General features: G+C 34.1%; 1 protein-coding gene across 3 annotated transcripts in view; it reads right to left on the minus strand.

Moving 5' to 3' along the window:
* Positions 1 to 23,253, minus strand: part of SCN7A (sodium voltage-gated channel alpha subunit 7) — a 102,510-nt gene that overhangs the window by 64,977 nt on the left and 14,280 nt on the right. For all 3 annotated transcript variants that reach the window (XR_012421180.1, XM_005573369.5, XM_015432321.4), the window contains exons 2-6: positions 17,187 to 17,431; positions 13,949 to 14,067; positions 13,502 to 13,591; positions 5,862 to 5,990; positions 4,286 to 4,377 (exon numbers count right to left, since the gene is read on the minus strand). Coding sequence is in view for 2 of the 3 variants with exons in the window: in XM_015432321.4 (XP_015287807.3) it covers positions 4,286 to 4,377; positions 5,862 to 5,990; positions 13,502 to 13,591; positions 13,949 to 14,067; positions 17,187 to 17,431 (675 nt within the window). In the remaining variant the exon portion in view is untranslated. The remainder of the gene's footprint in view (positions 1 to 4,285; positions 4,378 to 5,861; positions 5,991 to 13,501; positions 13,592 to 13,948; positions 14,068 to 17,186; positions 17,432 to 23,253) is intronic.

A 23,253-nucleotide genomic window follows, 5' to 3' on the forward strand; every position in this document is an offset into this window, starting at 1 on the left:
ATAATTCAATTTTGTGAACTAATTAAATAAAATTATGAAGAATTTCAATAAACAAGAATGAGAATAACACAACTGTGATCTATGTAAACTGTATTTATAACAGAATACTAATAGAGAATTCAAACTTAAAACTGGCTTTATTTAAGGATATTCATTTTTCTAAGTAATACATGCTGACTTCTGAAAGTAGAAAAGTAGAAAAAACAAAAACAACATAATCATAGCTCATAGAATAAATTACTATTAACTTTTTTGTGTATAAACTTGCTTTCTTTCTTCCATCCTTCCCTCCCTCCTCCCTTTTCTTTTTCACTTGCTCTCTTATTTGCTAGTCTGTGTGCATTAGTTTCCTAATAACTGCTCAGCACAATGATGAATAAGAATACACTAACTCTGTGATGTTAACTATGCAAGTAGTCAACATTTGTATGCTTTAGTTTCATAATTTTTTAAAATGGAAATGATACCTGCTTTCTATCTTATTGTGAGAATTGAAAACTATTCTGTTGAATGACCTCAGATGATTAGGTTTCTTTAGTAAAATATGACAGGGTTGAAATAAAGTCATTCTTGTGACTACAGAAATGTGATAATCTAGATTAAATATACAATTTTAATTTGACTTAATAATTAAATATATGTTTATAGCCTCCTTTTGTCACTTAGAATTGTATCATTCTTTTTATTACAAGCAAATCTTTTCAAAGTATTATACTAGATATATAATAGAACTTCGGTGTCAAACATACAACAGTGGTTTAGCATTGACACACATGTTCACATTGTTTTTGAGAGATGTTGAACCAAAGTATAAACCAGATTATAAGCCTTCACTAAAACTGGAACATTTCAAAACATATTTGGCAGTTCATTAGAAAAAAATTAAATCACTTCAATGTAATTTCTGTAGTTACTATTCCAAACTTTTAAAATAGGTGTATTTGCACGGTGTGCTTATTTGGCAACGGTCATGAGTCCTTAGTGTATCTTTATACTAAATTTTTTTTCATATTGTTTTGTCAGAAATGTTTTTAAGAAGAGCAATTCTTAAAGAAAAATATATGTCTGTGTGTATATATATAGATTATATATATAAAATACATACAGATAGATAATTTCCATTGTATTCCCAATTTTTGGTGGAGCTTTAATTTTAGCACTGACATTTTGTTTGATGGAAAAGAAATGACACCATCACATTTTTATAAAATTAAATCTGCTAATCATTTTCATTAGTATATACTAATTAGATTTTGTTAGAAAGTTCTGGGCCATATGCCAATCTTGATCTTAATTTTCTGGTATAACTTCCTCCTTCTTTTAAATTTTAACCTTCGTTTTGCTTAGTGTAAGTCTATTATAGAGTTTAATTGCATTTCTGACTTCATATTAAAGTCTCTGCCTTGATAAAAAAAATTTAAACCAATTGCATTTATTTTCGTAAATTAGGTTTACACTAGAATATACCTTACTTTTTTGATTTCTATATTCTCCTTATTATTCACTGTGTTTATTTTCCTTTGTCAATAAATTTACTGTGTCTATTTTTTCCTTTAGTATTTTAGATAAAATACATGTTTCGAGAACTTATATCCAATTTAAGTTCCTATTTTGAAATAACATGCATATCTCTACATCAATAAGACTGTGTCTACTCAGTCCCACCACATAAGACGAGAAAATAACTGTATTTATTTTCTCACATTTCTCTATTCTTACTTCTCAGTTTTTGCTAATATAAGTAATGACCTTTGACCTAGTTATAATTGTTGAATTGTGTATTTTGTATCACATATTATCTATCATGATTTATAGAAAGGATAAAATTCAAATCCTTACAAGGGCTTCCCAGGAAGCATAAATTCACACAAACAGGGAGTTGAGAGGACTTGGATGAATCTGCCTGACTTGAAGTGGCAGCTGTTCTTCATCCACGGCAGGTTGTTGTCATTCATAAATGTAGGTGGACCTATCCTGACAATTCATCCAAGTTAAATTGGATTTCAACATAAAATCATTAAATTTTTATAATATTAACATCTATTTCAAAGTTTTCTAAAACGTAAATAAAATATGTCTCTAGTTCAAGAATGAACTACAGAAGTCCATGTGCTAACTTCTGATTTATATTTGCATTCTGTTTTGCAACTCACTAACAACAGTAATTTGCAATCCATTCTGTGTCGAAATGGTTTCAGAGCTCATTGCAATTACTTTTAGAACTAAATACTCTTATTTCTAAATATTTTATTTTCATACTTATTTTTTCAGCAGATATTCTGAAAAGATACACAAGTACTGTTTGAGAACTCTTGCACAGCTGAGAACATACATTTGTTGACTATACATACAAATGACAGCCAAGTATAGAATTCCAGTGTCTCAACTTCCCTGACTACACTTTCCCCCAAGCTCTGAAACTCCACTGCCTACTTAAGTTTACTATTAACATGAGGTCTAAGGGTGACCTGTCCATGATGTATGTTTCTCACCTTTTTGCTTGAAGAATTTTATAATACTTTTATTCTTTAATACTTTACATTTAAAACATTTTACAATATGTCTAAGTGTATATTGTAGTTATTATTTATCTAGTATAAGCTGATCTCTTTCGTTTGTAGGGTCTTTTTCCAGTTAAAAATTTTTAAAGTTTTTTCTATTGTATATATTTCAATAATTTGTCTTTTATATTCATTCTTGTCTGTTTTCAGGATCACAGTTTATGCATAAGATGGACTTTAGTCTTTTCTCCTTCATTAATCCATTCCATTTTTCAGTTCTATTGTATTAATACAGAATTCCTCTAGTCTTTCTTTATACAAGTGTGCTTGTTTGATGCACTGGTAATACTATTTTGTGGCTTGTATTACCACTGAATATTCATCTAGGGTAGTATAATTTTTATCGCTTTTCTGTCTTAAAGTTAGTTATATTTGCCCAGATTACTCTCTCACTTCATCATTTGTTGAGAGACTGCAAAAATATAATTTATTATGTATGCTTCTATTTTAAGCACATTTATTTTAAAAGAGGATACTTTCTTTTAAATATATGTTTCTCTTTCTATATTGCAAAATATTTTCATTCACTCCATATTGCTGGTATGTGCCTAGTACATTCTCCCTTGAAAAAAAGAGTGAGAGGTCTCTACTAGCCTGTAGGCTTCCAACTCCAGTGAATGAATTCTTCTTGTATTATTACAACTTGAATTCATCTGATGTATTTAATAATTCTTACCTCTAGTCTTAAGATGAAGATACATGTGAAATATGTGGGGAGTAGTAAGGGAGCTAGAGCTGTGAAATTCCCATCAGGTTAACTCTCACTAATTGATTCCTTCACTAGATTTGATAAAGCTGCCATGCCACAGACAGTTTTTATTAAACAGCTTTACTGAGATATAATTCACGAGCTCCACAATTCAACAGCTTAATGTGTACAAATCAATGTTTGAGTATATTACAAGTTATGAATTATCACCATACTTTCCAATCTGTTTTTCTCATTTGTTCTGCCTGAACTACAAATACATAGCCTATATATATTTAGCCTTCTTTCTGGTCTATGAAAGTTGTCTGTAGGCTTTGTTTTTGCTTTTATTACATTCCTTATTTGCTTTCTTGATACAGCTATTTCATAACACTTCCGAATTGCAGCTAAAACATTCTGGGTAGCGTTGTTCTTATCTAACTGTTCTTATTCATTCACAATAACAAACTAGAAGGTGTTGGTGTGTTTCTGTTAGAATGTCTTCAGAAATGGGAGCTGTAACTTAGTCTTCAGCATCTTCCATCAATGTGGTAAAGCTGCAACCACACTGATAGAAGATGAATTTTGTGGTATGTGAATTGCACCCTATCCAAACACTCAAAGCAAAGGGGAATTCATCTTATTTTATATTACTTTGTTCATATCAACTGGTTGCTTGATAAAATGAGGAAAAGAAAGAGGCAGATTAGATATGTCTAGACCACTATTTCTCTCAGAAGTCTAAGAAGAAGTTTTTAAGTTCAAATATAATTTGTAAGAATTACAAATTAAAATATATTTTACTGATGTCTATATTTTGGTTTTGTAAAAATTGAGCCTACACCAAATAAATAACAGTCAATGTATTTTTCTCCTCTTTCCTAGAGTGACATAAATGTAAATTTCAGATAACTCACTGGTTTCAGAGTGGAAACATTATTCAATATTTCCTCTGAACAACAACAGGGAAGTTCAAGTGAATACATGGCAGTATATAAAACAAAATGAAAAAAAGATATTCAATGCAATTTCTTACCTTGATTTAAAGGAATAATTTTTAAAATTCTCAAAGTTCTTGCAGTTTGAAGCATTGGAATGAAGTTTAGAGGTGAGTATCTTATAATAACCCTGTGGAATTAAATTAGAGTTACCTAAAAGTCACATTAAGTCTTTGCGACTTATTCTTGGCTTTTTATGGTTTTTGAAACTTATTTTTAAAACCATATATGCAAACATTTCCCTTGATCACATGATTCCATATTGCAAACAGTTTTATTATTTATTAGAAGACAAAGATTACTGCAGTGGAAAGTGGCCAGGTAAATATTAATCTGTAAACTTATGAGAGTTTACAAAAGTTTGACACTGTGAATACTCTTAATTTCTCATCAAATATTCTACACTATGTTCATAAATCTTTTGTTGTCTAATTACTGAAAAGATAGTTACAATGCAAAATGAATATCTAGTTTTTTAAGGAATAAGATTCATTTTAAGTATTTAAACTTACGATGATGGTAATTATGATGGTGACATGAGAATAAAGATGAAGAGAGGATGAGAATGAGGATGATGGTGATGACATTGATGATGATGGTGATAATAATGACAATGGTGATGGTGATGATGAAGGTGTAAGGCAGACTGTGTGTTGATTAAGGGCACAGACTCTGAAGCCAGACTGCTTGTGTAGAAATCCAGGCTCTACCATGAACTAACTGTGCAAGATGAGCAAATTATTTAAATCTTTCTTGCCTCAGTTGCCTCAACTGTAAAGTGGGGTTAATAATACTTCCTGATTCAGAGGGTTTTTTGAGAGATTTAACAAGTTAACTTATGCGAAGTATGTAGAAGACCACCTGGCACATAGTAAGGGCTCTGCAAGTGTTAACTAACAGAAAGAGCAAAACAGCAAAGAAAATGGTAATAACAGTAAAAGTAGTGATGGTAATGATTACAGTGATATGATACACTATTTTAGATTGCTTAAAATATAGCAGACACTCTTTATGACCTTTATAAATGTTATTAAAAATTGACCCAAAATCTACAAATAGAAAATCACTTTAAATTATTTCTAACAAGAGTTTGATGCCAGTAATGATTTCCGTAGCTAGAATACACTAAATAGAAGTATTTTAAAAAGAGACATGAAATTGTTAGAATTGTCTGAAGCATTCCAGAAAATGTGTGTGAGGGGGTGGGTGTTTAAGATACATTATTCTGATCTCTAGCATATTTACTGGTCTTAAGCAATGTAGCTACATGCAACGTAGATTGGGAAATGAGAATCAAATCTGCTAGGACCTTCTAAGTATTCAGGGGATTTGCTCACTGATCACTAAAAGGCACACTTAAAATGCACAAATTCAATATTTATCATTCTTGCTCCAAATAGAAAGCAGAAAATAGCCCACTCCTTTCATTTTTATTGCATCTTCTGAGGACTAGGTCAGAGGCAGCTGAGAGAGCTCACTATGACTATAACTTTGAAGTATTCTCCAGTTGCAGACTATCTTCAGGCAGAAATCTTTGCAGATGTCAATTATTTTTTATGAAAAACATTTGCTGAGCAAAACATTAAAATAGACTCAATTTAAAGAAATACTCACTCAAACATAGTTACGCTGAAATCGAGCCAGTTCCACGGATCACCAAGGAAGGAAAAAGATCCTGCCCAGACACCTCTTGCAAAGAGTTTTACAAGTATTTCAAATGTGTAAATTCCAAGCAAAGTATTCCTGCAGAAATTTTTTCATATAAATATTATTGGTGAGAATAATACATTGTCAACTCTGAAATACTATGTTTATGATAACTAGCTGGCATTTAAGAATAAGTCATCAGGAAGGTGAGACCAGGTCTACTTGGTAGGCCAAAACAAACCAACCACCAATAAATTAGACAACATTCAAGAAAGCAAGTGCTCCTTGAGCCTTAATTCAATGTTTTAAATAGGGTAGGCTGTGTCTTACAGCATTTGTCATGACATTTGACTTTTTAATTTGTTTATTACTGTAGTCATGTAGTATAATTTGAAGTCAGGTAGCATGATGCCTCCAGCTTTGTTCTTTTTGCTTAGAATTGCCTTGGCTATTTGGGCTCCTTTTTGGTTCCATATGAATTTTCTTTTACAGGAACATGGATGGAGCTGGAGGTCATTATCCTTAGCAAACACAGAAACGGAAAACTAAATGCTGCATGTTCTCACTTAAAAGTCGGAGCAAAATGGTGAGAACACATGGACACATAGAGGGGAACAACACACTGGGGCCTTTGGGAGGGCAGAGGATGAGAGGAGAGAGAGGATTACGAAAAAAATAACTAATGAGTATTAGGCTTAATACCTGGGTGATGAATAATCTGCATAACAAAACCCCATGACAAAAGTTTACCTATGTAACAAACCTGCACTTGTGCCTCTGAATTTAAAATAAAAGTTAAAAAAAATTAAAAAATCAATAAATCCTAGCTGAGAGGTAATAGCCTTTACATATTATGTAGGTAAATGATAAAAACATCACATATCAAATTTGATCCCTATAGGGATTACACAATAATTAATAATCATCATTAAGGGCATGTGTAAGATCTAATTTTATTATATATATATAATATATATATTGAAGCATGTTTTTAATGGTGATATTGTTATAGTCAACTTCCAAAATTAAAGCTCAAAAGGTGGGGGCGGAGCAAGATGGCCGAATAGGAACAGCTCCAGTCTCCAACTCCCAGCGCGAGCGACACAGAAGACCGGTGATTTCTACATTTTCAACTGAGGTACTGGGTTCATCTCACTAGGGAGTGTGGGACAATCAGTGCTGGTCAGCTGCTGCAGCCCGACCAATGAGAGCTGAAGCAGGGCGAGGCATTGCCTCACCTGGGAAGCGCAAGGGGGAAGGGAATCCCTTTTCCTAGCCAGGGGAACTGAGACACACAACACCTGGAAAATCGGGTAACTCCCACCCCAATACTGGGCTTTAAGCAAACAGGCACACCAAGAGATTGTATCCCGCACCTGGCCGGGAGGGTCCCACGCCCATGGAGCCTCCCTCATTGCGAGCACAGCAGTCTGCGATCTAACCACAAGGCAGCAGCGAGGCTGGGGGAGGGGCGCCCGCCATTGCTGAGGCTTAAGTAGGTAAACAAAGCGGCTGGGAAGCTCGAACTGGGTGGAGCTCACAGCAGCTCAAGGAAACCTGCCTGTCTCTGTAGACTCCACCTCTGGGGACAGGGCACAACTATACAACAACAAAAGCAGCCGAAACCTCTGCAGACGCAAACGACTCTGTCTGACAGCTTTGAAGAGAGCAGTGGATCTCCCAACACGGAGGTTGATTTCTGAGAAGGGACAGACTGCCTGTTCAAGTGGGTCCCTGACCCCTGAGTAGCCTAACTGGGAGACATCCCCCACTAGAGGCAGTCTGACACCCCACACCTCACAGAGTGGAGTACACCCCTGAGAGGAAGCTTCCAAAGCAAGAATCAGACAGGTACACTTGCTGTTCAGAAATATTCTATCTTCTGCAGCCTCTGCTGCTGATACCCAGGCAAACAGGGTTTGGAGTGGACCTCAAGCAATCTCCAACAGACCTACAGCTGAGGGTCCTGACTGTTAGAAGGAAAACTATCAAACAGGAAGGACACCTACACCAAAACCCCATCAGTACATCACCATCATCAAAGACCAGAGGCAGATAAAACCACAAAGATGGGGAAAAAGCAGGGCAGAAAAGCTGGAAATTCAAAAAATAAGAGCGCATCTCCCCCGGCAAAGGAGCACAGCTCATAGCCAGCAACGGATCAAAGCTGGATGGAGAATGACTTTGACGAGATGAGAGAAGAAGGCTTCAGTCCATCAAACTTCTCAGAGCTAAAGGAGGAATTACGTACCCAGCGCAAAGAAACTAAAAATCTTGAAAAAAAAGTGGAAGAATGGATAGCTAGAGTAATTAATGCAGAGAAGGTCATAAATGAAATGAATAAGATGAAAACCATGACACAAGAAATATGCAACAAATGCACAAGCTTCAGTAACTGACTCGATCAACTGGAAGAGTATCAGCGATTGAAGATCAAATGAATGAAATTAAACGAGAAGAGAAACCAAAAGAAAAAAGAAGAAAAAGAAATGAACAAAGCCTGCAAGAAGTATGGGATTATGTAAAAAGACCAAATCTACGTCTGATTGGGTTGCCTGAAAGTGAGGGGGAAAATGGAACCAAGTTGGAAAACACTCTTCAGGATATCATCCAGGAGAACTTCCCCAACCTAGTAGGGCAGGCCAACATTCAAATCCAGGAAATACAGAGAACGCCACAAAGATACTCCTCGAGAAGAGCAACTCCAAGACACATAATTGCCAGATTTACCAAAGTTGAAATGAAGGAAAAAATCTTAAGGGCAGCCAGAGAGAAAGGTCGGGTTACCCACAAAGGGAAGCCCATCAGACTAACAGCAGATCTCTCAGCAGAAACTCTCCAAGCCAGAAGAGAGTGGGGGCCAATATTCAACATTCTTAAAGAAAATAATTTTAAACCCAGAATTTCATATCCAGCCAAACTAAGTTTCATAAGTGAAGGAGAAATAAAATCCTTTACAGATAAGCAAATGCTTAGAGATTTTGTCACCACCAGGCCTGCCTTACAAGAGACCCTGAAGGAAGCACTAAACATGGAAAGGAACAACGGGTACCAGCCATTGCAAAAACAAGCCAAAATGTAAAGACCATCAAGGCTAGGAAGAAACTGCATCAACTAACAAGCAAAATAACCAGTTAATATCATAATGGCAGGATCAAGTTCACATATAACAATATTAACCTTAAATGTAAATGGACTAAATGCTCCAATTAAAAGACACAGACTGGCAAACTGGATAAAGAGTCAAGACCCATCAGTCTGCTGTATTTAGGAGACCCATCTCACATGCAGAGACATACATAGGCTCAAAATAAAGGGATGGAGGAAGATTTACCAAGCAAATGGAGAACAAAAGAAAGCAGGGGTTGCAATACTAGTCTCTGATAAAATAGACTTTAAACCATCAAAGATCAAAAGAGACAAAGAAGGCCATTACATAATGGTAAAAGGATCAATTCAACAGGAAGAGCTAACTATCCTAAATATATATGCACCCAATACAGGAGCACCCAGATTCATAAAGCAAGTCCTTAGAGACTTACAAAGAGACTTAGACTCCCATACAATAATAATGGGAGACTTCAACACTCCACTGTCAACATTAGACAGATCAACGAGACAGAAAGTTAACAAGGATATCCAGGAATTGAACTCATCTCTGCAGCAAGCAGACCTAATAGACATCTATAGAACTCTCCACCCCAAATCAACAGAATATACATTCTTCTCAGCACCACATTGCACTTATTCCAAAATTGACCACATAATTGGAAGTAAAGCACTCCTCAGCAAATGTACAAGAACAGAAATTATAACAAACTGTCTCTCAGACCACAATGCAATCAAACTAGAATTCAGGACTAAGAAACTCAATCAAAACCGCTCAACTACATGGAAACTGAATAACCTGCTCCTGAATGACTACTGGGTCATTCGAAATGAAGGCAGAAATAAAGATGTTCTTTGAAACCAATGAGAACAAAGATACAACATACCAGAATCTCTGGGACACATTTAAAGCAGTGTGTAGAGGGAAATTTATAGCACTAAACGCCCACAAGAGAAAGCGGGAAAGATCTAAAATTGACACTCTAAAATCACAATTAAAAGAACTAGAGAAGCAAGAGCAAACACATTCAAAAGCTAGCAGAAGGCTAGAAATAACTAAGATCAGAGCAGAACTGAAGGAGATAGAAACACAAAAAACCCTCCAAAAAATCAATGAATCCAGGAGTTGGTTTTTTGAAAAGATCAACAAAATTGACAGACCACTAGCAAGACTAATAAAGTAGAAAAGAGAGAAGAATCAAATAGATGCAATAAAAAATGATAAAGGGGATATCACCACCGACCCCACAGAAATACAAACTACCATCAGAGAATACTATAAACACCTCTACGCAAATAAACTAGAAAATCTAGAAGAAATGGATAATTTCCTGGACACTTACACTCTTCCAAGACTAAACTGGGAAGAAGTTGAATCCCTGAATAGACCAATAGCAGGCTCTGAAATTGAGGCAATAATTGATAGCCTACCAACGAAAAAAAGTCCAGGACCAGATGGATTCACAGCTGAATTCTACCAGAGGTACAAGGAGGAGCTGGTACCATTCCTTCTGAAACTATTCCAATCAATAGAAAAAGAGGGAATCCTCCCTAACTCATTTTATGAGGCCAACATCATCCTGACACCAAAGCCTGGCAGAGACACAACAAAAAAAGAGAATTTTAGACCAATATCCCTGATGAACATCAATGCAAAAATCCTCAATAAAATACTGGCAAACCAAATCCAGCAGCACATCAAAAAGCTTATCCACCATGATCAAGTGGGCTTCATCCCTGGGATGCAAGGCTGGTTCAACATTCGCAAATCAATAAACATAATCCAGCATATAAACACAACCAAAGGCAAGAACCACATGATTATCTCAATAGATGCAGAAAAGGCTTTTGACAAAATTCAACAGCCCTTCATGCTAAAAACGCTCAATAAATTCGGTATTGATGGAACGTACCTCAAAATAATAAGAGCTATTTATGACAAACCCACAGCCAATATCATACCAAATGGGCAAAACCTGGAAAAATTCCCTTTGAAAACTGGCACAAGACAGGGATGCCCTCTCTCACCACTCCTATCCAACATAGTATTGGAAGTTCTGCTAGGGCAATCAGGCAAGAGAAAGAAATCAAGGGTATTCAGTTAGGAAAAGAAGAAGTCAAATTGTCCCTGTTTGCAGATGACATGATTGTATATTTACAAAACCCCATTGTCTCAGCCCAAAATCTCCTTAAGCTGATAAGCAACTTCAGCAAAGTCTTAGGATACAAAATTAATGTGCAAAAATCACAAGCATTCTTATACACCAGTAACAGACAAACAGAGAGCCAAATCAGGAATGAACTTCCATTCACAAATGCTTCAAAGAGAATAAAATACCTAGGAATCCAACTTACAAGGGATGTAAAGGACCTCTTCAAGGAGAACTACAAACCACTGCTCAGTGAAATAAAAGAGGACAAAAACAAATGGAAGAACATACCATGCTCATGGATAGGAAGAATCAATATCGTGAAAATACTGCCCAAGGTAATTTATAGATTCAATGCCATCCCCATCAAGCTACCAATGAGTTTCTTCACAGAATTGGAAAAAACTGCTTTAAAGTTCATATGGAACCAAAAAAGAGCCCGCATCTCCAAGACAATCCTAAGTCAAAAGAACAAAGCTGGAGGCATCACGCTACCTGACTTCAAACTATACTACAAGGCTACAGTAACCAAAACAGCATGGTACTGGTACCAAAACAGAGATATAGACCAATGGAACAGAACAGAGTCCTCAGAAATAATACCACACATCTACAGCCATCTGCTCTTTGACAAACCTGAGAGAAACAAGAAATGGGGAAAGGATTCCCTATTTAATAAATGGTGCTGGGAAAATTGGCTAGCCATATGTAGAAAGCTGAAACTGGATCCTTTCCTTACTCCTTATATGAAAATTAATTCAAGATGGATTACAGACTTAAATGTTAGACCTAATACCATAAAAATCCTAGAAGAAAACCTAGGTAGTACCATTCAGGACATAGGCATGGGCAAAGACTTCATGTCTAAAACACCAAAAGCAGCGGCAGCAAAAGCCAAAATTGACAAATGGGATCTCATTAAACTAAAGAGCTTCTGCACAGCAAAAGAAACTGCCATCAGAGTGAACAGGCAACCTACAGAATGGGAGAAAAGTTTTGCAATCTACTCATCTGACAAAGGGCTAATATCCAGAACCTACAAAGAACTCAAACAAATTTACAAGAAAAAAACAAACAACCCCATCAAAAAGTGGGCAAAGGATATGAACAGACATTTCTCAAAAGAAGACATTCATACAGCCAACAGACACATGAAAAAATGCTCATCATCACTGGCCATCAGAGAAATGCAAATCAAAACCACAATGAGATACCATCTCACACCAGTTAGAATGGCGATCATTAAAAAGTCAGGAAACAACAGGTGCTGGAGAGGATGTGGAGAAATAGGAACACTTTTACACTGTTGGTGGGATTGTAAACTAGTTCAACCATTATGGAAAACAGTATGGCGATTCCTCAAGGATCTAGAACTAGATGTACCATATGACCCAGCCATCCCATTACTGGGGATATACCCAAAGGATTATAAATCATGCTGCTATAAAGACACATGCACACGTATGTTTATTGCGGCATTATTCACAATAGCAAAGACTTGGAATCAACCCAAATGTCCATCAGTGACAGATTGGATTAAGAAAATGTGGCACATATACACCATGGAATACTATGCAGCCATCAAAAAGGATGAGTTTGTGTCCTTTGTAGGGACATGGATGCAGCTGGAAACCATCATTCTCAGCAAACTATCACAAGAACAGAAAGCCAAACACCGCATGTTCTCACTCATAGGTGGGAACTGAACAATGAGATCACTTGGACTCGGGAAGGGGAACATCACACACTGGGGCCTATCATGGGGAGGGGGGAGGGGGGAGGGATTGCATTGGGAGTTATACCTGATGTAAATGACGAGTTGATGGGTGCTGACGGGTTGATGGGTGCAGCACACCAACATGGCACAAATATACATATGTAACAAACCTGCACATTATGCACATGTACCCTAGAACTTAAAGTATAATAATAATAATAAATAAACAAATAAATAAATAAATTTTTAATAAAAGCTCAAAAGGTAACTTCAAGAAAGCCTTTTCCCCCAGATAATTTAATGGGTCTTTCCATCCTTACAGTCTAATGCAAGCCAGACGACGGGTATGTCTTCAGAAAGAGAGGAATAGAACAGAAAGGGAGAAAGGGATTTTCTTAATGAATGAAAAGGAATGAAAGTTACCTGAGTTAGAAGCAAATCAGAAATGAGATTGCAACAGCAAAAAAAATAGATGTGAAGCACTGAAATATTATCTTTATCATTAACAAATATTAAATTTATTATAATATAAAATATAATGTATTATATAATTCAATATTATTAAAATAAAATGTAAAATATTAAAAATATATAATTATATATGATATGTATAAAATAATCATATAACATACTCTAATACTGGTCTCCATTTTGGCAAATTAGTCAGGGACATGAATATGCAATCAAGCAGGACACTAATTAGAATAAACAGTCGGAAAAAGGTAGCTTATAGTCAAGGAATAATAGTTAATAAATAATATTGGAAAAGATATATTCTATTATATATATTTATATACATTGAGCTAAAATATTTTCTTAAATGTTGAAAAATATTAATCTTATTGAACAATGGGCATTAATATTTGTTAATATTTACTATTGGTGTGTATATTAGAAAATATACTTTATATGTATTTTCAAATGCGGAACACTTAATGAAGTATAATCTAGATTTCAATATGACCTAACATGAGACATAAATTGAAAAGAGAAAAATACTGCAGAAATAGTTGAATAACAGTATAGTTGCAGTTAATGTCAGCACAGTTTAAAGTCAACAAGTCAACAGAAAAGGATATGGATGTGCCAAAACCTTGATAGTTGTTCCTCTGATACAATTGAAAGGAGACAGTGTACACAAGATGGAAGCTGCATTGAATCTGAAGATTGTTCTGTTTTTATTTAATACTATGAAAGTCTGTAAGAAGAAAAGCGATCAAGTGAAATTAGAACTCAGAACCACAATCTCATCAATTATGCAACAAATTGTCAATCAATCATCATTATAGTCTTCGACTCTAACAGCTATACTTTTCTTTTTTATATATATTTTTATAGACTAAGTCAAATGGAAGGATTTCAGATGTTTTTATTCGCATTGAGGCTTGTCTGTTTCTCTACCATTTTTGCTTTTTTGGGTTTTTTGCTACTGTTACACCCAAGAAAGTTGTTTGTCTCAAGCCAACCTCTGGTCTCCTTAGAGAACTAACAGAATAGGAAGAACACAATATCCCAATGGCTCACGAACATCCATTTAAAAGTGCCGGAGCCAGTGTATCTGAGAACGTAATGAATGCTAAAAGTTAGATTTTATTTTAGAGCAAATCAAATCTGGGATTATGGTAGCAAAGAAGAGTCAATGAATTGAAATAGTACTTTAATTCTTAACAATTGTCTATGAAATAAAACCAAACTTGCATGATATCATTAACATACATATATCTAAACCAGAAATTTATAACATGTAAACCTAATACGTTGAGATATTAAAGCATTAAAATTCTAACAAAAAATAATGAAATATCAGAAATATTCCGAAATTAAAATTGAGTCATATATCTAAATATGTGTACATGCTTGTGTATGTACATGAACATGTACATACATATTCAAGTGTATATATATAATGTGTGTATATATAATATATATTCATGTGTATATATATATACCTGCATATGAGCAAGTTTGTATATTTTTATATTTGTGTGTAGAGAGAGATATATATGTGCACTCATTGAAAGTGTGTATATATATATCCACTATATATCCATTTGGAAAAATTTTATTGTGGGGTATAAATAAATACAATTAGCAAATATTTTATAGCTTACAGTCTAAAAGAGTATATTTTATAATTTATAATATATAACATACTGAAGCACAATAAATTATAGTATACTAAAATTATATATTAAATATAATCTATTAGATGCTACAGTATTATATGTTATGCAGAGGTGATTATTTCTATTTTGTATATATACAGAAAAATAGACTACTTAGTATAAATATATATTCAACAATATTTCATGAATAAATGTTCTAAATGGAAACCAAATTGTGATATAATTCTTCTTAATAAAATATTTTCTAACACACAATCTGTGAACACTTTGACCTATACTGTAGCTATCTTCCCTCTATTTTAAATGCAAACAGAAAATAAAAACTTAAAAGAGCCGAAGTAAATCTGATTTTTTAAAATGTGCTTTTCATGCTATTTTCCAGAACAATCTCAAACTTCATACAAGATGTAATATATGTGATTGTGATGAGTAATTTCAGATATAATAATCTCCCAATTTAAGAGCTGAAATTGTTTTATTAATTATAAAAGTATTTATTTTATGCCACCTTTAACAGAATAAACCTAATATAACTCAAATAAATTGTCATTTATAACAGCACTTTTATACCAAGCTATCTGTGCAGTTCTTGCTCCAGATGTTTCATGGGAACTAGACCAAGAGTAAATCTGGGCCTTGGTTTATTTTTCAAAATATTTGGTTTTGTCTTCAATAACACAACTAGCACTTTACCAACCGTGTCTGTACACACCGCAGGGTACTCAGAACTTTGCAATATTACACCTATCCCTACGGTTACTGTGCCATATCAATTATTATGACATAAACATAGCAAAAACTGAATGTAGAGGTAATTGAGATGAGGGCTTAACTTATACTTTCATTAAAATGCTCTCAAGATTAAGCATGTATATTATAACAATGCTGCATAATGCCCATGGAGGCTACCAGAGATACTGGAGTCTTTTAAGTTAATATATACATTTCTACCATAAAATGTCAATACTCTTCCACCATGACAAGTATTCCAAAGAATTGTAATTTATTTTTTAAAAAAAATCACTTTGTCTTCCATCCAGAGAATGTGGTGCAATTCCTTGTCACCCATTTGATAATATCATTGAATGCTCTACAAATTAATTTTTTTCACTATGAAGCTAATTGTCACCTTCCCCAAATTTGATATTCTTTCTAGTTATTTCATTTTGTCAGTGGCATCCCCATTCCTCTACGCTGAAAACCTTGGCATTTTTAGCCAGTCAAATCGTGCTGTTTCCTCTCAGCTTTGTTCTCTCTGTCTCCTCTTGACTTCAGTCCTGGATTACTCTCTCTGTTATTTCATCTTTCTAATCCTGTCTCTTCCATGCAATAGTCATTTAGAAATCTGTTGGGTTAATGCTACTTAAACATTATATTCATTGCATCAAGCCTTTGATCACCATATTAAATCCACGTTGACATCTCCATTATCTCACCTCATATCTCACAACTTGCAACAGCTAAGTTTCCAGTTATAGCATCACTTTTTCTTTTCCTCCTTCCAGAATCATTCTCTGCTCTTACCTACACATAGGTCTTCCCTTTCCCTTATTAAAACTTTGAAGTATTCTTTAAGCTATAACTCAAATTCTGCAGGATCCTTAATGATTCTTTCAGCTTCATTGGTTCACACCAATCTCTGATTTCTAAATGTGATTATTTTCATATTTAACGTTTTGTGCTTGTTCTGGGGTTGGACATATAGTAGCAGGTGCCTAAAGTCATTCTGGAGATAAGGAGTAAGTGTATGCATGTATGAATGAATAAAAATGATAAATAACATACGGGTTGTATTTACTTTTCTAACTTCTGAGTAAGCTCATCACATTGAACATTTTAAATTGTTGAGCACATTCTAGGCATTTTACAGGCATTTTAAAATTGAAAACCACAAATGGACAATCATCATGTTCCCTTAAAATATTTCACTTACATTAAGGCATACTAATACATATATTATGAAGTAAAGTAATCCAAAATATACTACCTAACCAGGTAAGATATCAGTTTTGATAAAAATCTCCAATATGTGTGCTCCCAAAATGAGACATCTTATGTAGTTCTGTATAATTTAAAATCAGATCTTGCCCTGTTTTTCATTATCTTTTTGTATCCTATCTCAATTACATTTTTTTATGTCTGGAAATAAAATAATAAAAATGTCATCAAAATAATCTCAATTAAATCTCACATTTTTTTTCTTGTAGTAGTATGGGTCCACATCTTCCAAGGGCTCTGACACCATTCCTTGAGAAAGGTTTCCATAAATAAATGGAAGCTCTTTGCCAACTTCCAAGTCAGGATTTGGCTTTAAATCTTCTTCATGTTCCTCATTATGTGTTTTAGCAATATGCTGTTTTATAAGTTCAAAAGACTCTTTAGTGAAGGGAACAAGACCCTTAGGTTCTGGTGAAGCCAACATTTCCAATTTTGTACCTGCAAAAAATTCTATATTAAAGTTGGGTATACTAATAAAACCATAAAAGTACAAAAGGTTGGGACATGAAAAATAGAGACCAGTAACCTGAATGCATGCATTTAAACAACATATTCCTTAGTTTTGTAGAAATCTAAGTTGTCCTGAGTTTTACTGTACTTAATATCGAACTTAATTTGTAATTTCACGAGTAACTCAATATACTTCACTTATTCATTGTTTTAAACTCTTTCTTTTACTGAAATCTACCTTTCAACTTCTCCATTATAATGAAAGAGATCTTTTTTAGAAAGATCTTTTTTGCTAGAGATACTTTTTCTGGTCAAATCCAACTATTTCCCTGGGAGACACATTTAACAATTGACTACACTTTTCTTCTTTAAACTTACTCTGCATTGGCTCTGCACCCTGCTCTTCCATGTCTCTTTTTGTATCTCTGATTACTTTTTAAAAATCAATTACAGTATCGGTCAAATATTAACCCAAATTTTAACTCTGATATCTCTTAAGGGTTTGCCTTCTTCCTCTGCTATATCTATCATTCTGATGAATGCATGGGCAAACAGTTTTAATTACTCTTTGCATACAAATATTTATCAAGTACATGAGAATATTTCCCAGATGCTTTCTTCCCCCAGCTGTCTATATAGTAACTTCACCAAAGGCAGCAACTTAACAGGTAAAAACAAAATTATTTATCTTTCTGTGTTACTAGAATTACTCTTTAACCTGTGAGCCACTGTAAAAATAAAAACTCAAACTAATCACCTTGAAAATTACTCATGGTATTTTTCTCTGTCATCAATCCTTACACACAAAATATTTTTCTTTCAACAATTTTCTATTATGATTCTTGAATACTATTTATTTATATATGTCCTTGAATGTAATCATCTTTATAATTCTATCTTTGGGGTACTCCAGTAGTCTTCACATATGTCAACTCTAGTCTTTACCTATTTCAAGATATCCTATAGGCAACTCAAAGTAGTGTTCACTAAATACAATTTCATGCATCAATTCCCCATTCATGAACCTGGTTCTTTTTTCACACATACAAACATTTTATTTTACTAATTTGTTCCAGTCCAATTCCTGTCAAAATTTACCCTTCCAATGATTCTATTCAATGTCAATTGATTGATTTTTATTCATTTGTTTGTCTAAACACTCTTTGTAATTTTATTATTGCAATTAAAGATAATAAATTTTGGTTTTGATATTGTGACATTTTGCATCTGTGTATTTTCTTTCACGGTGCTGGCACTAGCTGAGTTACTTCCATAAGATTTTCCCAAGACAGAAATCACTCACACATATATATACTCACATATATGTTCTACTTCAGAATTTTTCACTGTTGTGCAATTTTCACTGTTGTGCAAAAAATACTTTAACACATTACTTGTCTATTAATTAAAAGTAAGCAAAAGATAAGTTATTTAATATTATTGGGACACCATTCACTGCAAGAATCAGACTTCACTGCTAGCATAAGTAAATGACGAGCAGGATATATTTTAAATATACAAAATGCAATCTTGTAGACATTCAAGGGGAGGATACATGGTACATTTCTGTGTCATAAATGTTCTGTGGAAAATAAAAATGAGAAGTAAAGATGAAAATAACATTTTGGGATGACTACTTATGCCTTTTGTGGAATCAAGTTTTCTGGGTTTTGCTTTGCTTTTCGTATCTGCTGCATTCTACTTAAAGAATGGCTTCCTTTTCTTACTTCTAAGAATGCACATAGACTAAAAATATTGACAGTCTGTTAACTTTATTTGGTTTTCAGTTCTGACCACATACCTATAACATATGTCTCAAAAAAAAAAAAAAAAGATAAACAGAAATATACTTTGACTGAGCCCAGCCTCTGGATTCATTTACAAGAACCAGTCACAAATGACTGGTTCAGTCATTTGTAATCAAAGACAGGGATATTTTTGCAATAGCAGTTGTTTCTTAAGCCCAAGAGATGTTTCAGAGATACGGCACAAGGAAATTTTCAAGGGAAGAATATGTACTAGGAAGATCAACATATATCTACTTAGAGTTGTCTTCCTAGACTAATGGTATAAAAACTCACCTAAAAATTTACTTATTTCTAAATATCTGAGACGTTAAAAATTTGCTAAGATTATCTATAGATACCATATAGATACACACATTTACAAACATGCATATGGTCACATTTCACATATTAAACTTCATTAAGGGGAGAGAAGATGCTCTGAATAAGTACAATTTATGAGTATAAGCTACAGATAACTAAGTTTTCTCTTACATATGAAATCTTTTTTCCTTTAAAATAGCCTTTCAGGCCGGGCGCGGTGGCTCACACTTGTAATCCCAGCACTTTGGGAGGTCGAGGCGGGCAGATCACGAGGTCAGGAGATCCAGACCATCCTAGCTAACACAGTGAAACCCCGTCTCTACTAAAAATACAAAAAAATTAGCCGGGCGTGGCAGCGGGCGCCTGTAGTCCCAGCTACTCGGGAGGCTGAGGCAGGAGAAGGGCGTGAACCCGGGAGGCGGAGCTTGCAGTGAGCTGTGATCTTCCCACTGCACTCCAGCCTGGGCGACAGAGCGAGACTCCGTCTCAAAAAAAAAAAAAAAATAGCCTTTCAAAATATTTTTACACAGAGATCCTTGGATATATATTAAATAATTTATAAATAACTTATTGGTTATCTTTATAAACATTCTTTACTATATTATGATAAAATATAGTGATGCTCCCAAAGGCAACTGCTGAATGATCCTGTTATACTTTTAGAGTTTTGTTTCCTGCCTTAGCAATTAACTGTGACTTGACATTTTCTTGGTATTTCTAATCTCCTCCTTCTATGTGAAAAGAGAATATCTAAATTTTCTGGGTGAAGAACTAAAGATTGTTGAACCTCTTCAAAGAAAAAATTCATGGGCTTTGTGACAGTTACTGGCTGCTCAGGTACTTTTATTTACATGACCAACTCTATTCATGCTCTATTTTCTCACCATAAGACTTGATTATTTAATAAGGAAAATGAAGTAAAATATATGTATTTGAATTTTAGTAAGTCAAACTGTAAAATGTCTCACAAGATGAAAAAATACATGCTAGACAGCATTAAAATAAGATAGGCCTATAAGGACTCAGGGTTTTTGTCTAAAGGCTGGTGGCCAATGGATACAACATACCCAAGTTATCTATATTCTATATGACTTATTCAACATATCAACAATTTAGGTTGTGATAGAGAAACAACCTAGTAGAAACAAATAAAATCATGATCTTTGAACTCAGACCTACAGTCAAATCCTGAACTCTGTTACTAATGTTCTAAGAAACCTCAGTCAAATTATTTAATAAAAAAAAAAATTATTTAATATCCCTGAACATATTTTCTCAGTCATAAAATTGGGATTCCTCCTCAGGTTAAATAAGGATAAATCAAAATAATATAAGTAAAAATACCTAGTACAGTGTCTGGCACATAATACATGGAAAATAAATATAAATTTTTAACTGTGATAAAATTTGCTATATTAGAATGGTGAGTCAAATTTACTAGAAAAAATGCAATAGAAATACTTGTAAAACTTCAAAATTTGGACTAAAATACCCATCAGCACAAGTACAGTAGAGCTATGCTTTTGTAACAGAGAAAATTGTCAAGGGATTTTACTTAATAGTAACTGCAATACAAATCAATACTAATTTGTGTCTGCCAAGAACACTAATATAACCTCTATCTGTGTTGATGGAAGATGCAGGAGGCAGTCCTTCTCTACTGTGCTGTAATCCAAGAACACTACAACTAAAAGGCATGTACATAAACTGAAGGGTCTTCAAATGGAACCAGAAGGTTGATTAAGTAAAATAGAACAATTTATAGACAAGCTAAAAGAATGGAGAATGTATAGTTGAGGTGGAAAAAACTCAAGTACAATCTTACTATTTCCAAGTATCCGAATGGTTCTAACGTCGAAGAGAAATTAGACTTTCATGTTGTTCAAAAAATATGAACTAGAATCAATGAGGTGAAGCCAGAAGAGATTTGGCTCGAGAAAATAAAGATTTTTCTAATAGCTGTCAAAAATGAAATGGGTTGATTTGGACATCAGACCTTCCCCTACTACCAACATGGAAACACATACTTCTTGACAGGCAGTGGGATGATTTAAATAGATCTGAATATTGGTTGTTAATTTCCACATCTTATAATTTTGGAACATTCTAAGGTTAAGATCATTGGATTGAATTTGTTGCACAGTTGCACATGATATAAAAGTCTGACTGAAATATTAGCTAACTAAAACTATGCAACACTGAATTAACAAAATCAATACATTTTTGATATTTTTAGGGATCCGTTCTGATTGCTAACAAATATTACTAAACTAACGTAAGTTAAGAACATTGGCCTTAAAAGAAGACACAAAAAGAGGTTACAAACTTCTTGCATGGATGCTGTCATTAATGAAAATGGTTTAAACACCTTCTATCGAAACCGCAAGACCCAATTTGCCAGCCTGTCTTCCTATTGCATAATCCTAGTATAATATCCCTTTTTTTTTTCTTTTACTACTCCATAAAAAATAATCTTGGACTCTTCATTTTGCCACCCCCCAGCTATAAGACCTTAGTAACATCACCTGACCTTTCCTCATATGTAAAATTTGGAATTCCTCATATATCTCACAAGGTTTTAAAGATTCAATCAAACCACAAAGAAATCCTGGACCACAGTAGTGGTTTCATCAGTACTGATTCTGTCATTCAACTCAGTCACTTATCCTAGAAGACTGTTTTAGTGATAATTGTGATGCTGAATGAAACTACCCTGGGTTGTTGACTAGATGAATGAATGAATGAATAGACAGCAGGCATTGCCTTCTGTGATACTGCAAAAAAAAAAATGCAAGCACTTATCAAATGGAACTGGCATGCATCCGACTTCTAGATGGTTGAGTGCAGACTGTTAAATTATTAATCATTAAATCATAATTCAGTAAAATCATTTCTGTGGGGAATTTATGTAATATGGTCCAGGCACTGTGCTTTCTGGTGAGCCATCTTAATACAGCACTAAAGTCTGAAAAAATATAGAAAGATTAATAGTTAATCCATCCATTAGACTTCTTTCTGAAAAATTGAATAGCTAAAGTAAGCTTTTGGCAATAATTGTATAAAAGTCAATTGTATCAAGTCCAGATTTGGACACTAACAAATTCATTGTACCAATATTTTATATTGTTGACTGAAGTGGAATCCGTTTCTGTTGAATATCAGTTGACATTTGCAGGAGCAGCAGAAGTACATGGAAATGGGGTGAATTCTTATAGAAAAAAAAATTCTCCTTGAAATGAATTTCAAATTTAAGTATGAGTGAAAATTTATTTTAATCTTTATGGAAATTATGATTATGGCCATGCTTACCAAGTACCATTTTTAAAGCACTGAACTAGATGTTTCTAATTAAATTATCTTATTTTCTCACATATCTTCCTTATGATTACCATTTTAAGGATGGGGAAACAGTGTTTGATCAGTATAATGACTTTTCCATCATTGTATAGCTCTTTATAAAGGTGGTAGAAATAAATGCTAATCTAGGTATTTAAATCTAAATGTTGGTACACTTAAACTACCCTGCAAAAATACATATGATATATACTTTTGGGGGGCAAGTGTAAACAATTCATACTTCTGTATGGCTACTTTAGAAACGTCCAAAAACCAGCGAGCTCACTGGGATAGTTTAGCCACCAACATGCACAACTGAGTAGCTGACAGGTTGATGTAAGTTGGGAATGTCTAGAAATTTTCTTT

Source organism: Macaca fascicularis, chromosome 12 (genome assembly GCF_037993035.2).
Source record: "Macaca fascicularis isolate 582-1 chromosome 12, T2T-MFA8v1.1".
In the NCBI taxonomy this organism is placed as follows: Eukaryota; Metazoa; Chordata; class Mammalia; order Primates; family Cercopithecidae; genus Macaca; species Macaca fascicularis.